The following is an 18326-nucleotide window of genomic DNA, read 5'->3' on the forward strand; positions in this document are numbered from 1 at the left end:
AGGCAAGGAATACTGCTTGTTTTGAAGAACATGAGAGGTGGGTCTGTCTGAGATGGAGCAAACAAATTACGGTGTGGTAAGTTCACGTAAAATTTGAGGCCTACTTGTTTTAGTCAAGCCAGACTAAACTATGCCAAGCCCAAAGTTTGATCCTCCTTGTCAGGAAGGACCTTGAAGGAGGTGCTTGGTTCAGCGTGAAACCAGCTTTGGTGACTGGTCAGGAAGTGCATGGGTCATGGAACTTCCAGTCTAGAGGACAACTAGGAAGATGTGCATGAATGGAGGTCACAGTTAGCCTACAGGAGAATCCTGCAGGAAGTGCATGGGTGTAGGTAGCATCCATCTTAGGGGATGTTTTGGCAGCACGTGCATAGACAGAAGGTGCAGTAAGCTTAGAGGAAGAAATGGCAGGTGTTGCATGGGTGGTGGTAGGACCCAGACCATGGATGCATACATGCATGCAGAATGCAGCCATCCTAGGGGAGGGATAAGGGAGTGGCATCAATGTAAGATCCAATCATCCTGTAAAGGACTTCACAAAAGACGATGTGTTGGAGGATGAATACAGCCTAGAGTAAGACATTGCAGGAGGTTCGCATGTAGAAGGCACATTTGGTCTAATGTACCTTTCAACGGGAAGTGCGTGAGTGGAAGGAACATCAAGCTTAGGGCAGCAGGCATCAAGAAGAACATGAGTGGGAAAAGCACTCTACCTACAGAAGGAATTAGCAAGAAATGCGTAAGTAGACAGTGCAGCCAGTCTAAGTATGGTCTAATAGGAAGTTCATGGGTAGAAGAATGAAATTGGACCCTTATATCACAACATGCCCCCAAATTAACTCAATATTGATTACAGATTCAAATGTGAGATCAGACACTGTGAAACAACTAGAAGAAAACAAAAGAGAAACACTACATGACACTGATCTGGACAATGATTTTTTGGATTTTACCCCAAATGTGCAGACAACAAAAGCAAAAATAGACAAATGGTAATACATCAAACTAAAATAGTTCTGTGCAGCACAGAATACAATTAATAAAAATTTATCTCCCAACAAAATGGGAGAAAATATTTGAAACCATACATTTGTTAAGGGGTTAATATTCAAAATGTATAAGAAACACAAACAATTTTATAGGAAAAAAAAAATTTAAAAATGGGCAAAGAACCTGAACAGACATTACTTAAAAGAAGACATATAAATGACCAACAGATATATTTAAAAATGCTCAGAATCACTGATCATTAGGGAAATTAAAATTAAAACCACAATGATATATGTCTCATATCTGTCAGAATGGTTATTATCAAAATGATGAATGAAGGGTAACAAGTGTTGGCAAGGATGTGGAATAAAGGAAACACTTGAACACTAGGTAGGAATGTTTATTAGTACAGTCATTATGGAAAATCGTATGGAGGTTCTTAAACAAAAGCTAAAAATTGAATTACAATATGACCCAACAATCCTACTTCTAGATATTAACCCAAATGATTTGAAATCAGTTTGTCAAAGAGATATCTAAACTCCCATGTTTACTGCAGCCCTATTCAAAACAGTCAAATTATGGAAGCAAATTAAGTGTCTATCAACAGATGAATGGATAAGGAAAATGTGGTGCACACATGTGTCACTGAATGATAGCGGTACATTCTGAGAAATGTGTTGTTAGGTGATTTTGTTGTTATGCGACCATATCATAGAGCACACTTACACAGACCTAGATGGTATAGCCTGCTACACACCCAGGCTATATGGTGTAGCCTATTTCTCCTAGGCTACATACGTGTACAGCATGTTACTATACTGAATATTGTAGGTAATTGTAATACAATGATAAGTATTTGTGTATCTAAACATATCTATATATAGAAAAGGTAACGTTGCACTACAATGTTATGAGGGCCACCACAACATCACTAGGCAATAGAAATTTTTCAGCTCCATTATAATTTTACGCAACCACGCCATATATGTGGTCCACCATTGACCAAAACACCGTTATGTGGCATATGACGGTATACATACACAATGAAATGCTCTTCAACCTTAAACTAGAAGGAAATTCTAGTATTTGAAACAACATGGATGGAATTAGAGAACAGCATGCTAAGTAAAATAAACCAGGAACAGAATGACAAATATAGCATATTCTCACTCAAACGTGGACTCTAAAACAATTAAATTCATAGAAGCAGAGTGAAGAATGGTGGTTGCAGAGGTTGGAAATTGTGGAAATTGAGGAGATGATGGTCAACAGGTGTAAAGTCTAAGTTAACAAGGGTACCTTTTTTTGAGATCTATTGCCCAGCATGTGTATATAGTTAATGATAGCCTCTTGTATATTTCAAAATTGTTAAAGAGTAAATTTCAAATATTCTCATCCAAAAAAATAAGTATTTCAGGTGACAGATATGTTTAAAAGCTTGATTTAATTATTTCACATTATATTTATAAATTATAACATCACTTTGTACCCCATAAACATATAAAATTATCAATTATCAATTTATAATAAAATAAAAATTATCTAGGTGAAGGGTGCATCCTAGGTGAGGTAAAATTATAGATATCATTATATATAATTATAATTATAAAAGTAATTTTACATATATTTATAATTATATATTTTTATATTTATTTTATATTTGTTATATATTTATATATATTTTGTATTTATATATTTTATATATTTATATAATTTTACCTCACCTAGGGTGTACATGGCAGGAGCTGCTCAGGTAGAAGGAGTATCCAGGCTATAAGAGTGTTCTGCAGATAATGCAGGCCAGAGGATACAATCTAAAAAGGGAAGGACATGGAAGGTGGTACATGGGTTCAAGGTGAAACTAGATTTGTGTAAAATTTGGAAAGATGTGCTTGGGTGAAGGGGAAGTCAGCTTAATGAAAGACCAGGCAGAAAGTACATAGTTGTAAGGAGCTTCAAGCCTAGGGAAGAACAGGGAAAACATTCATGAATAGAGAGGGCAACCATTCAAGGGGATAATTTGGCAGGGAGTGTATGGGTGGAGGGAGAATTCAGTATGGCGGAGGATTAGAGAGGTGATGCATTTGTGGGGAAAACCATCAGCTTAGACTTTAATCTTTTGGGTTCTCTGGGCGGCATTGAAAGAAGTAGAATTGTCTTGGAGCACACATAAAATGCACTAACGCTAATAATAGCTGATGAGCTTTAAAAATTCACAAAAGAAATTACAATGTTTTAAGGAAGTTTACAGATTTGTGTTGGGCCTCATTCTAAACCATCCTGGGCCGCATGTGGCCCTTAGGCCATGGGTTGGAAGCTTGGCTTAAAGTAAGACATGGCAGAATGTTTATGGTTGGAGAAGCCATCAGATCTAGAAAAGGATTTGGGAGGAGATGCGTTAGTGAAAGGTACAGCCAGCCCACCATAGGACAGAACAGGAGGTTCCAGGGTGGAAGACACAGTCCACTTATAGGAAAATCAGGAAGAAATGAACAGTGGATAGGTCATTGCACATATGAAAGGATACGATAGCAGTGAGCGGATGTTAAATGCAGCCAGTCTAGAGAAATAACAGTAGCAGATGCATGGGTTAATTTTCAGCCAGCCTAGGGGGTATTATGCCAGGAGGTGCATGAGTTGAAGGTGCAGCCAGGCTATGGTAGGACCAAGTAGGATATGCATCATTGGATGTCGCAGCCAGCCTGTGTCAGAAACTAGCAGGAGGTGCATGGGACTAGTGAACATCCAGGCAAAGTGAGATCTTGGCAATGGGCACAAGGGAAGAAGGAACATTCAGCCTATCACAGAAACAAGTTCATGATTCATGGGTGAAAGAAACATCTAACCAAACGGTAGACCAGAATGTAGTTCATGGGTGGAGGGATAAACTAACCTGGTAGAAGACCAGGCAGTACATGTAGAAGTGGAGGTTATATTCAGCAGAGGGAAGGCCACGGGAACTATAGAAGCGAAGCATGCAGCTGGCATAATGGAGGACATAGAGGGAGGTAAATGGGTGTAGAAAAGATCTAAGCTAGATAAGTATTCTGATGTATTGGGGGACATTCAGCCAGATATCGGGTGAAATTCGCCCTCGATATTTTACGTAGGTTCTTTTCTATTTTCCTTAAGTGTCGGCCAGTCTGAGAAATAAAGGGACAGAGTACAAAAGAGAGAAATTTTAAAGCTGGGTGTCCAGGGGAGACATCACATGTCGGCAGGTTCCGTGATGCCCCTTGAGCCGTAAAACCAGTAAGTTTTTATTAGCGATTTTCAAAAGGGGAGGGAGTGTACGAACAGGGTGTGGGTCATAGAGATCACGTGCTTCACAAGGTAATAAGATATCACAAGGCAAATGGAGGCAGGGCGAGATCACAGGACCACAGGACTGGGGTGAAATTAAAATTGCTAATGAAGTTTTGGGCATGCATTGTCATTGATAACATCTTATCAGGAAACAGGGTTTGAGAGCAGACCACTTGTCTGACCAAAATTCATTAGGCAGGAATTTCCTCATCCTAATAAACCTGGGAGCTCTACGGGAGACTAGGGCTTATTTCATCCCTACAGCTTTGACTGTAAAAGACAGCCGCCCCTGAAGCAGCCATTTTAAAGACCTACGCTCAGGGATGCATTCTCTTTCTCAGGGATGTTCCTTGCTGAGAAAAAGAATTCAGTGATATTTCTCCCATTTGCTTTTGAAAGAAGAGAAATATGGCTCTGTTCCACCTGGCTCACCAGCGGTCAGAGTGTAAGGTTCTCTCTCTTGTTCCCTGAACATTGCTGTTATCCTGTTCTTTTTTCAAGGTGCCCAGATTTCATATTGTTCAAACACACATGCTCTACAAACAATTTGTGCAGTTAATGCAATTATCATAGGGTCTTGAGGCGACATGAATCCTCCTCATCTTAGGAAGATGACAGGATTAAGAGATTAAAGTAAAGACAGGCATAGGAAATCACAAGGGTATTGATTGGGGAAGTGATAAGTGTCCATGAAATCTTCACAATTTATGTTCTTCTGCCTTGGCTTCAGCTGGTCCCTCCGTTCGGGGTCCCTGACTTCCCACAACACTGATGAAGGCAAATGGTCTGAGGGGGCAGCCAGAATATGTGGGACATGACTGGTAGTGCATGAGTTATGGGTGCAGCAAGCCTTGGGAGGATATGGCAGGAGATTAGGCATGAAGGCAGCCTAGGGGACAACTTGGCAGAAAATGCATAGATGTCAAGAGCTTCATGCCCAGGGAAGGATTAGGATGACTTTCATGAATGAAAGGGAAAGTCACCGAGGGAGATTCCAGTAGTAAGTGCATAGGTGGGAGGCATTCAGATTAGGGGAGGATTTGCAAGAAGATTCATTAAAAGAGGTTGAAGCCAGCTTAAGGGAGGACATGGGAAAATGTCCATGGTTGGCAAAGGCATCAAACCTATGGTAGGAATCAGGAGGAGGGGCATTATTGCACAGAGTAGCCAGCCTAGGGCAGGACATTTTCATAGCTGTCTGTGTGCAAAATGCAGCCAGCCTCAGGGAAGATCATCAAGAAGTGAATGGTGGCTAGGTCATCCAATATATGAAAGGACGTGGGTATAAAATGCAGCCAGCTTAGGGAAGTACCAGCAGAAGGTGCATGGGTGAGGTCTCAGCCAGCACAGGGAAGGTTATGTCAGGAAGTGCATGGGTGAAAGGTATAGCCAAGCTATCATAAAGCCGGGTAGGATGTGTGTGGTTAGAAGGCAAAATCCACCAGGAGGTTCAAGGTGACAGGAAGCTTCCAGAATAAGTGATGTCTCAGCAAGAGGTGCAAAAGAGGAACATGCAGTCTATGGTAGGACAGAGTGGTCAGATAATGGGTGGAGGAAACATCCAGCCAGAGGGAAGACCAGAAGTTTATGAGTGGAGTGTTCAGTCAGTCTAAAAACATGCCAGGGTGTGTATATGCAGGCTACAGCCATATTAGGGGAGGTGTCAGAAGATGATATACATGTGGAGGGTGCAAACAACCAAGGGGCTGGCATGGTTGGAAGTGCATGATGTGAAAAGAAAATAATACCTCAGGAACTCAAGCTCACTATATCAAAGGGAAAAGTTAAGCTTGGGAACTGAGTCATGCAAAAATCTAACTTCCTTTTGTTCCTAAACAGATAGCAGCAAAGAAAGAAGGCCACATATCTCCCCAGGTGACTTCTCTCACAAATTTCTTACAAGGAAATTCCTTGCGGGCCCCAAAATCTTTACCACCTAAAATAGAGTTGTGTTTAATTTCACCCTAACAATGTGAATTAACAGCTTATCTTCACATGTATGAGACAAAGACAAGACCAGAAATCATCCCTCTACCCACCTTAACAGAAATGCATATTTGACTTCTCCCTCTACTCTGTTTACATTATCTAAAATACAGATATAAAGAACACTAGACAAATGCATAATTGACTATTCTTTCTCTGCTGCTCCCTATTTCCCCTTTAAATATTGAAATATTCAAAACCCTCTTTGGAAAAAGTGTGGACCACAGATTTTACTGTGACTTTTGTCTCTTTTTCCTGGGTGTGTCCTCAATCTTGGAAAAATAAACCTCTAAATTGATTGAGACCTGTTTCAGACACATTTTGGTATACAATGGGAAGAGGGAACATCCAGCAAAAAAGGAGGTAGTTGCAAAAATGCATGGGTGGAGAAAATATCCAGTCACTAGTAGGATCAGGTGGGCAGTTCATTGGTAGTTAGAGAATCCAGGCTAATGGAGGAAATGGCAGCAGTTGCAGTATAGGAAAGGGAAGTAAGCTTAGGGGAAAACCTGCAGAAAGTGCCTACATAAAATATGCAGTGAGAACCACCAAGAAGTGCATGAGTACAAGTGAGACAATCACCAGTAGGTTCAAGTATAGAGGGATCAGAAAGCCTAGGGAAGACTAGACAGGAGATGCATTAGTGGAGGGAGCATGCAGTCTAATGGTGGACATAGCAGGAAGTTAAAGGTTTGTGGGAAGTATTCCAGTTTCTAAACCAGCAGCATGTGAGTCAGAGGAGGGAGCAGAGGGTTCATGGGAAGAGGTAGCATTCATCCTAAGGTAGAATTGGTAAAAATTGCATGCATATAGGAAGGAACAATTCCATACAGGGACCGAGCAGGTATTATATATGGAGAGGATGCAGCCTTATTATGAGTGGAATCAAAAGGATCTGCAAACATGGAGCAGACAGCCAGGAGAATTGGCTATAAGTACATGGTAAAGGAGGCATCCAACCAAGGTGGGGAATCTGTGGGTTTATATATGCAGGGTGCAGCAAGAATAAGATAGGATTCAGCAGACAGTGCAAGGGTGGAGAATACACTCAATCTAGGGGGAGGAAGTTTCAGGTGGTGTATGGTTGGAGAGTGAAACTAGCCAAAGAGAGGTACATAGGTGGAAAAAACATGTAGCCCTAAAAAAGGATATGGGAATAAGTACGTGGCTGGAGGAAGCATCCACCCTAGGGGTAGTCTTGGCAGGAGTTGCATGGATGGAGTATTCAGTGAGTATAGGGACAGATAAGGCTATAAGCTCATGGGTAATGGAGCAGCCATTATAGGGTAGGACCTAGCAGGAAATGCCTGAGTCAAGGTTGCAGCCAGATTTAAGTACAGGGCAGAAGGCACATATGTGCAGGGGACATCTAGCTTGGGAGTGACACTAAAGGATATTTATGGATGTACAGTCTTGAGAAGCAGTCACCAGGAAGTACATAGATCAAATGAGCATCTATCTTAGAGTTGGACACAGTCAGAGCTCTATGGGTGCAGCCAACTTAGGAAGGACCTGGCAGAAAGTACATCGGTGGAATGTAGCCAGTCTAGTGAAGGGCCTAGCAGGAACTGTATTTTGGAGTGTTAATCCTGCCTGGGAAAAATACTAGGCAAAAAATACGTGAATGGAGGGAGCACAGAACAGAGGTGAGGACATTGCAATAAATCCATAAGTGGAGAAAACATCCAGTCTAGGGTAAGACTCAGCAGGCAATGTATGGGTGGAAGGAGCATTCCACCTGGGAGAGGACTCAGCAAGAGGTTCGTTGGTGAAAAGTGCCACCAGCCTAGCAGAGGACACAGCAAAATGCAGAGTTTTAGAGACTTTCTCTCCTTGGGGAGAAGTAGGATGAGATATATTAATAGATGAGGGTGCATCCATTGTAAGGTAAAATCTGGTGGGAGATGTACTGTTGGAGGGAGCATGGGAGGATGAGCGTGGTTTGGGATGCATGGCTGGTGTTGCATGATGTAGGGTGGACCTAGCCTAGGGGTCAGCCCATCAGTAAGTGCATAGTAGAAAGGAGAATCAATCCTTGAAAAGGACCTAGCAGGAGATACAGAAGAGGAAGCATTCAGATTAGAAGAGGGCTTCATAGAAAGTTCATTAGTAGGTGGTTATACAGGCCCAAGGGAGAATGTGGCAAGTAGTTCATAGTTGGAGCATACAGTCAGCCTAGGAGAGAATATAGCAGGAAGTGAATAAGTGGAGGGAGAGTCCTTTCAAAGAAAACTCAGCAGGATTGGTGTAGCATTCTTCTAGAGGATAAACTGGCAAGACATGCATGGGAAGCAGTTGCATCCAGACTGAGGGAGGAGTAAGAAGAAGGGGTCTTAGTGCAGAAAATAGCCATTGTTAGGGAGGACCCCGCAGGAAGTGCATGAGTATCAGACGCAATAAGCCTCGAGGATGATTCGGAAGGAGATGCAAAGCTGGAAGTTTCAGCCTTTAATTTTAAATCATTCATAATCTAATATATTAATACCATGTGGAGGTAAGAAAACCTTACATCCTCACACAATCATAACTGAAGGTGTTTCCAAATTATGGACATGTAGACATGCAGAAGTAGAGAAATAGAGCATTTAATTTCATTTTAGAAATTTCAGCCATGATTCAAGAATAAACACAGAAACAGTAAAAATCCCTGGTACAGATATCCAGTAGTTGTTTCCTTCCCAAGGAGCATGAAATTCTTCATTGGTTTGAGCTGAAAAATAGACAGAGAACAATTGATGCAACAGATTCTGTTTTCTCTCACTCAAAAAAGAACAGAACTCTACAAACTATCAATCTATTTAGAAAATATCCAAATGGTCAGATCATAAAACAAATTCTCACCACATGCCCAAGCAAATGCACTTTTAGGTATATACATAAGACAATCAAAGATACATGTTCATACAAAAACTTGCACACGAATGCTTATAGCAGCATTATTTATAATAACCAAAAGGCAGAAACAACCCTAATGCCCATCAACTAACAAATTGATTAAAAAATGTGATTTATGCATATAATGGTCTATTTTATAGTCATAAAAATGAAAAAGTACTGATACACACTATAATGTGAATGAACCTTGAAACATTATACTAAATGAAAAAAGCCAAATTTCAAAAGGCCACATATTGTGTTGTCCCATTTACATAAAATGCCTACAATAAGCAAATCCGTAAAGATAGAAAGTAGATTAATTTTTGCCAGGGGCTTGTGGGGAGATGGGAATAGGAGTGACTGCTTAACAGCCTGAAATCTGATAGGGATGATAATTGTGAATGTAGTGTAGTAATGGACACTGAATTGTACACTTCAAATGGTTAAATTGATAAATTTTATGTTATGTGAACCTAATTAAAAAGTAAAGTAAATACAAAGCCAAAAACTCAATTCCCAACCATGGTTTTCAACAATGGGAAAAACTTATTGGCTGTAAAATAAACCAAAAACAAAACAAAACAAAAATGAACCAAAAGCAAAACACTAAATTAACATAGAGGAAAACACAAATTATAAAAACAGAGTCAACAAAGTACTATTGATGAATTAGATTCACATAGGAGAGTCAATACAACACATGCTGGGCTTTAAACTTGCATGTGTGTAGTGCGCTTCTGTCATCAAAGTTTACATGGTTCTAGTAGGTAAATCAATTGGACATATCAGTGTGTCCTACAAAACAGGTAAATTATCAAGAGTGTAAAATCATGACACTCACAGAAATGTGAGCACGTTAAAATATTTATCACATATGGAAATTGGCAGATATTATAACCAGTATAATGGAGAATCCAAAGAACAGAAACATGCATACTGATCAGGAATACTGAGACGAATATGTCAATGGAGGCAAAACTGGTTACTGTAGTGTGTATTGGTGGGGGGAGACTGAACCTACAGTTGAGGTCTCTAAGTTGTGCATGTCTCTCAGCGACCTACAACTTACAAACGGATGTAAAAAAGCTCAAAGACAACGCAGGACTAGAATCAGATAGATTACATGGAGTTGTATCCTATGAACAAGGAAAAGGTTTTCATTGAAACACACATTTTTTGCTAGAATGTTAAAATCAAGTAGATAGTTAGCATTCCCTTAAAAAGAAGTTCCAGTTACTAGGGTGACCAGATTCCTCTCATGGGCATTTCTAGGCTGAGGCCTGATCACGGCCCAGTGGACACCAATGACATCACAAAGTGGAGGTTGTCACTAAGGCAACTGATGACCAGTGAGGGGCTGGAGCACAGGGGTATAGTGGGCTGCAGTAAGCAGTGGCACCTTGAGAGACTCAGGCCAGCAGCAAAATCAAGCTGTGACAATCAGGGCAAAACCCAGCAAACATCATGGCTGGAAACAAACAGAGTTGCAGCTCCTGTAAGCCTAGAAGACAGCGCCTTTCCCGTTCCAGAAGAGCGGAGCTGCAGTTTCCTGTTAGCCGCATGGAACGCTGCCTGCGAGAAGGTCAGTATGCCCGGCACCTGAGCTCAACCACACCTGTTTTCCTGGCTGCTGTTCTCCAGTACCTGACAGCCAACATCCTGGAACAGGCAGGCAAGGAGGCCCAGAACAGCCACAGGGTGTGCATCACCCCAGAACACCTGAAGAGAGCACTGCAAAAGAATGAGCAGCTCAGATGGATCTTGGAAGAGGAAGATGACATCCACTCTCAGGAAGAAGAAATGCCCCAACCTGAGGAGGAGGAGGAGGAGGAGGAGGACGAGAGAATGGAGAAGGAGGAAGAGGAGAAAAAGGAGGAGGAGGAGAAGAAGGAGAAGGAGAAGGAGGAGGAGAAGGAGAAGAAGAAGGGAGGATTCCTGAGTTTCAGAGCCGTGCGGGACTTCATCAGCAACCTCTTCCAGCTGCTAAAATTCCCATAGATGAAAGACCCCAGGTTGCTTCCATCTGCCCAAGCTATTAAACTGTGTAAATGCATGACAGTGCTCCTGACTCCTCTCAGTTTCTGTCATTTTGGGTTGGAGGTGTCTGTGAGACATTTAGGAGAAACTATCCCTAGAGAGCTGAAGTGGGGGAAGGGGTAGCCTGTGTGGGGAGTGTTTGAATCAGTGATTTAGAGGGGGCAGTTTCCAATGGTGATGGTGAGGGCACTGGCCCTGTGGGGAGGAACTGGCTGGGATAAAGACACCGAGACATCCTCATTGTCTCTGAACAGGAAGGCCTTGTGAGGCCAGGGAGTTGGCTGGGGGCCTCCAAGGCTTGTTGAATTCCCAGCCTGATGCTGGGGACTGGGGTGGAGCTGCAGACTCTGACTGAGGTGCGGGAGGCTTTATTCAGGACAGCAAAGGTCTGAAATCAGAGGGCGGTGGCCACAGGGGTGGGTGGAGAGGGGCACACTGGCTGGCATGAACTTCATGGGACAGGGGCTTTACATGGAGATTGTGTTGGGGTTGTCCTTAGGGCCATTTGGGAAATATGCTTGTCTGAATCTCAGAAGCCTTTCTTGCCACATGATTTCCACTGAACCTCATATTCCTAGGCAACTCATTGTGAAGATGCCCACCCCACCACTGGGTGATTCCTTATGGAGAACTATAGAGCATTCCCAGCCTTAGCCCAGATCGTCACTTTCTCCTCTGTGCATTTGAGCAGCAAGCAGGCCTCTCTCCAGCATCTGCAGGTAGGGAGTCTCCTTCAGCTGATCACATCATGGTGACAACAGCGCCCTCTCCACTTGCCAAAGTGAAACATCTTTGTTTTCAGGGTATGTGTTTCTGCTAGTCCAGTGTCCTCCAGTCAGAAGTGAGTGCCTCTAGGATGAGTAATGGCAGCAAACTGATCATTTTCCTCATATCTTGACATATTGGCTAAGTAGTTTTCTGGTGTTTAAAAGCTGCTGATGTTGCTCATGGCTGTGGCTTATTGTAGAACTAGACGTAATGTCCTGGATACTTCACTGGAATGCACATCTGAGGACTTCTTTCAAGGCAGGAGAAGCCATAGTAGGTGGGTGGCCCGTGGCGGGTGCATCCCTCTGTGTAGTCAGGTGGTCACCTTACAGTTTATGCAGTCGTCAACACTAACGGTCACTGTGACCCTCTAAGGACCCAGGCTTCTGGGCTCCTTCAGACTCTGTTTCATGTCTGAGGTGGAGTTTGAAGGTTGACCTTGGATGAGCCCCTGTTTCAAGCTCTCTCCAGAGTCAAGGGGCATGGGAGAGTCAAGGGGCATGGGAGAGTCAGCAGGAATGACCACCATCCCTTTAAGAATTGTGTTCAGCTGTGCTTGTGGGTTTCACAGGAAACATGGGGGCCACAGCCAGCATAGCATCAGGCTAATGCGGCACCCTGCCAGATCCCCCTTCCACATGTGCAAGTTATCCTACACCCAGGGGAGACAAGGAGGAAGAGAGAATCGCTGCCATTGGGAAGGCATGAGCTCACCCATGTTTAGGCCTTTTGCGCATTTCTAACAGTCAGGAGGGAAAGGTGAGGAAGTAGTCCCTCTGGCCTGTGCCCTGTGGACAGGACTGCATTGGTGGCCAGTGCCCTATTGGGATTGGGAAAACTAACTCCCGAGTGGGCAAGGACAGAGGCTGGAGTGACTGTGGCTTCCAACTTGTCCAGTGATCACAAGCAGTGTCAGGGCAGGCCGGGGTCAAACTTGTGTCAAGACTGCAGGAAACATCATGTGTGAGGAAAGATGAGCACCAGAGTTGAGCCTGGGGGCAGGGGACTTGGAGGTTAATGGTGGCTTGGTCTTGGCATGAACACAAGGCCTGGTTACCAGACTGGCCTCTCAAAGAGAACATCCTTTGCAACAGAAGCATTTTGAAGGCCCAGGTCTCCTGGGCACATACAATGTGACAGATATTGCACATGTGTTCTGAGGGAGATGGCAAGATTCTTTACAAAAGGTCTTTGGAGCCCCAAAATAGGATTCAAGTAAAAGAAAATATCAAATACACTATTTCCCGAATGCACGGATTACATACTGCCAGCCCACATGCCTAATCTGGACAACAGGTTTACTAATCCTACATAGACATTACTAGTATCCATTTTTAGAGATGTGGCCACCAAGGTTCAGAGATGTTAATTAGCTCACTCAAAGTCACATGATGAGTATGTATAGCATAGTGGGGGCAAGAGCTCAGCTTCCTTACCTGTTTTGCTCTTTCCTCTACTCTATCCTGAGAAATGGGCCTTGAGAAAAAAATTAATGTTTTCTTCTAGAAAACAGAAACTAGTCTTCAATACTAAGATGTTAGGGTCTATTGGATATCCAGCAAAGCATCAAAATAACTTATTCTCAATTACCTTCATTTCTGTTTTATTTGGTGAAGGCTGGATGGGCTAGGATTAAAAAGACTGATTGTATGAAACTGCTTCTCAACTGAGGTGTTTTTGAGAACTGCCTCTGTTCACTGTCATGGTCTTAAAGGTGATTATGTGTCATCAGAAGTTTCTGTTAGCTGAAGTCTGTATCAAAGAGACTGTTCTTCGAAGTACCAGTACTGAGGGCACTGCCTTTTTCCTCAAAGCTGTGAAATTGTCTTTTGTCGTCAAAGACAAGAACTCTGGTTTTTATCTGGTGGCAGAGCCTTTGGGAAGCATCAGAGTAAACTGAAAAAATTATCTGGAGATGACAGGTTTTAATTTAACAGCTCATCAATAATAACAATAGACAAACCTAATTATTTTAACACAATGCTATCCATAAAGTGAAAGAACAAATCTTTGTGACATTCCAGGAATTCCATGGAAAACCACAAAGAGAGTTATAGATGCCAAAGATACTGTGAAAGTTTTATTCTTTATATCATTTTTCATAGAGAATTTAATTTGGGAATGTAAAATTTAAAAGTTGACTAGAGTTTTATGCACTTGAGATGGGCAGAACTCAACAGTAGGTGTGTGGGTAGAGGAAACATCCAGACTAGGTATAAACTCGTTGGGAAGTCCATAGGTAGATGGCACAGCTAGCCTAAAGGAGGTATTGGTAATTAGTGCATGGTTGGAGCTAGTCTAAGAGGGACATAGCAGGAAGTGCATGGTTTGAGGAATCCTCCAGCCTTGGGAAAGATATTGCAAGAAATGTATGAGTAGAAATATTATATAGCTTAGGGGAAAATTCAGCAGGAGATGCACATTTGGAGGAAGGAGTCAGTCTACGGGAGGCCTTGATGAGAAGTCCATGGGTCAAGTGAGCACCCAGCCCAAAGAAGAACATTAGAAGAGATGCATGGGTGGAGAAAACATCCAGCTTAGTAAAAATTAAAAAAAAACCCACAAAACAAACAAAAAACACCTCAGCAGGAAGTGTATAAACTTAGAAGAGAGTTGTGCATTTGATGCTATAGGTTGAGGTTGCAGCATGCCTAGGAGAGAAATTATCAGATGGTATGTTGGTGGAGGGAGAATCTATGGTGGAAAAGGTCTTGGCAGAGAGTGCATTATTGGAGGGCACAGCAAATCTAGAGGAATTTCTGGAAGAAGGTTTATTGTTGGAAGGGGCATCCAGCCTAGAAAAGGACTCTGAAGCAGTTGCATTAGTGGAAAGTGCATACAGTCTAGGAAAAAGGTTTATAGGTGGAGGCAAAAGGTTTATAGGTGGAGAATGTAGCCAGTTTAAGTAAGACATAACTGGTGGCACATGGAGAGAGGGAGTATCAAGGATGTGGGGAAGAATGTGCAAGAGTATCATGGGTATATGGAACATTCAGCCTAGATAAGGACCCAGAAGAGGTTTTACGAGAAAGGATGGAGTCATTCTAGGGAGTCTTCTTAGGAGGTTATTGGGTAGAGGTAGCAATCAACCTAAAAGAGGACTCAAAAGGGTGTACATGGATGGATAATGCAGCTAGCATAGGGGAGGGATTCAGCAACTCGTGAATGGGTCAAGATGGCATCCAGCCCATGAGAAGAGTAAGCAGGAGGTATGTGGTGATGGGAGTATACAGCCTAGAAGAAAAACACACGGGAGGTGCATGGATAGAGGATGCAACCAGCCTATAGGGGGACCCAATATCAGGTTCAGTAGTGGTGAGTACAGCTGGCTTTAGGGAAAGCCCAGCAGTAGCTGCAGGAATGGAGGGAGCATTCACAGGAAAGGAAGAACTTTCAGCAGGTAAATATTGAATGAAAAATTATAAATCTATCCTAAGAGAACACATAGTAGAAGGATCATCCAGTGAAGGGAGGAACCTACAGCAGGTGCATGGTTGAAGCAAGTGGAAAGCCTGGGGAATGACATGACAAGTAGTGGAGGGATGAGCGGAGGGATGCAGCCAAAACAGGAAAGGAATTAGCTGAAGGGGCAAAGATTAATGATACAAGCCTGCTAGATGATCTGAGAGAAAGTGAATGGCTAAGAGGGAGAAGTCAGCCTGTGGCATTGCATGGCAAGATGTGTACAGATGTAAGAGGAGGAAGTCAGCCTGTGGCATTACATGGCAAGAGGTGTATAGATGGAAAGTGCAGAAAGGCTATGAGAGGCCACCCAGACTGTTTATGGCTGGAGGATTCATCAAGTCCAGGGGTGGACTTGGCAAGAGATAATGGATGAAGCATACATCAAGTCCAGAAAAGAACATAGTAGAAAGTGGATAAATGAAGTTTGCAGCTGGCCTAGGGTGGGATCTGGCAGGAAGTTCAGGGGTGGAGTTAACATCCAGTATTAGGTAAGACTTGGGAAAAGGGGGAGTAATGGGTAATACAGACAGCTTCAAGAGGAAATGGCATAGAGTGCATAGATTGAGAGTAATGCCAGTTTCGGTGAATAATTTGTAAAAGTTGCATTCATTTAGAGAGCATCCAGACTAAAGGGAAGCTTAGCAGAAGGTGCATGGGAGGGTAGGGGAGGATGTCACAGAAAGTGTAGGGCCAGCAACAACATCCTTTTATTCTCTCTGCTTCTCCTTGTGAATGACCCTCTGTGGCCCTATGTGACACACCATGCCTCTTGTCCTCTGGAGAACTGTAATAAACACTTCTTTCAAAGGCAGTTATCTTCTTGTCTATCATCTTGCCATACCTAATTATAATAAAACATATCTCGAGTACATTTTTAAACAATTGGTGCATTGAGCAGGGTGGTTTGGTGATTGGTGAGGATGACATGCCTCTAGACTGCTCTTGGCTTACTAACTGAATCAAACAGAGAGTAAATACTGCCTGGAATGGCACTGCTGGCTTGTATTTTAGCAGCTGCCATTGTGTTGTGACTGTCAGGTACTGCTCTGATTCTCCAATCTAAATTATGGTACAGCTCAAAAAGCTGAGTCCTCCCTGAGCAACTGTCCTTAGAGTGCTGTAGTCTGGGTAAAGAAGTCTCCAGTTGACTTCTTATGTATTTACAATGTGTCCAGAAGTGACTATGGTAACTGGCTATTGTACTATGTGAAGGTTGTCCAGAAGGGACAATAGTGTGAAATAATGTATCACAAGACCAAGAGCTTTGATTTTAGAAACAAGCATAAGAACAAACCAGGCAGTGCCACAGTTGCCCTCATGGAACTAGACTCCAAACCTGGGGAGACTGACTGGGACACCGTAGAACAGGAGATGCCACCTATAGGCAGGACCACAACACCAAAACACTGCCACAAGTAGTAAAAAACCAAAGAATAAAAACCACTGGAAAGAGGAGTGAATAGGAAAACAAGGCAGAGACTGAGTTGGGACCTTTTCCTAATATGCAGTTACCACCTTTTGAGACACTATAGGACTCTAAAACATCATCCCCAGACAAACATATGTATTAGAGACATGGGCATCTCTCATGAAAAAAAAATTAAAATGGGCCAGCCTGCTTATAAACTCCAACAACCAAAAAACCTGCTAGATACCATCGAATCTCATGCAGCAGGGGAAGTTCCCCTCTCTTTCCTTCAATTTGGTCCAAAATAGTGGATAGGAGATGCCCCACTGAGACGAAGAAAGGCACTTCCAGTTCCTAGTTAATGGGTTTCTAATACCATGTCCTGACCTTCAACAATGGCAGCCACCTAACTCCCTCCTGAAGGAGACAGCAGCTCCCCAAAGCTTGTCTCACTGCCTGGGGAAAATCACCCACATACTAAAGTTTTCACTGAAGCTCAAAGAATAGCCAACATTTTCTGGTCCTTTTAGGTACAGGGATACAGATAACAGTTACCCTGGGTATCCCATCTCTTTTCAAATATATATGTATATATATACATATATATTTGCAACCTATTTAAAATTCAGGGCATATTGGGTCACCCCATTAAGGACATATGGGTTCCACTTGATGCTAAAATGGGATCTCTTAGCTAAATTCCTTGTGATATTCCCTCTGTCTCTGGCCCATCTGGTCATAAGCATGAACACCAAACACGTTAGGGCCACCTCTTAAATTGAAACATGCCAAAATCCACACCACTTGCTATGAGACATGCTCAAGGAGAGATCATAGTCCCTCTTCCTCCCCTTAAAATTGTCAATAAGCCTCAACACAAGCTATGACAATGTGCAGCTTGACTCAGGCCTATTATTTTAATCTTTTAAAAGATGGAATTGTGGTTCCTATCATCTCTCTTTTTAATTGCAGTATCTGATCAAAGCAAAAGGCAGACAAACAAGACTGGCTTATGTATAGATTACTGCCACCTCAATGCGTTTGTTCTGTCCATGGAGGCACATTTTCCTAACATTATTGAAGTTATTAGTATCAGGGTTCACCTAGTGATTTACTTGTGGTAACACATCTAGTCAATATTTTCTACTCAACATCCATTGCCAAAGATTCACAGCCACAGTTTGCCTTCTCCTTTGAGGACACACAATATACATTCACTTGATTATCTATAGACTACCTCAATAGCCTGGCAATAGCACATAACTCTGGAGGAAGGACATAATTCATCAATTTACAGCATTCCCACTTTTGGCACTATGTAGATGACATCTTACCTAGGAGACCGTCTCAAGATAATGTTACACAGGGCTTACATACCCTTACACATCACCTCCAAGATAGGAAATAGACATGAATAAAATACAAGGACCTGCAAAGATGATAAAATTATTGTATATCTTGTGGTCATCAGAGGGTTCTTCCATTC

At 42.5% G+C, this 18326-nt stretch overlaps 1 protein-coding gene across 1 annotated transcript; it reads left to right on the forward strand.

Annotated features, from left to right (window-relative positions):
* Window positions 1-10511: 10511 nt before the first annotated feature.
* On the forward strand, window positions 10512-11223 carry LOC129024532 (histone H2A-like 3). Its single transcript, XM_054471647.2, has one exon. It carries the CDS (start codon window positions 10627-10629, stop codon window positions 11158-11160), a length of 534 nt encoding a protein of 177 aa, XP_054327622.1. The 5' UTR covers window positions 10512-10626; the 3' UTR covers window positions 11161-11223.
* Window positions 11224-18326: the final 7103 nt, after the last annotated feature.

The sequence above is a fragment of the Pongo pygmaeus genome, chromosome X, assembly GCF_028885625.2.
Source record: "Pongo pygmaeus isolate AG05252 chromosome X, NHGRI_mPonPyg2-v2.0_pri, whole genome shotgun sequence".
NCBI classification, from domain to species: domain Eukaryota; kingdom Metazoa; phylum Chordata; class Mammalia; order Primates; family Hominidae; genus Pongo; species Pongo pygmaeus.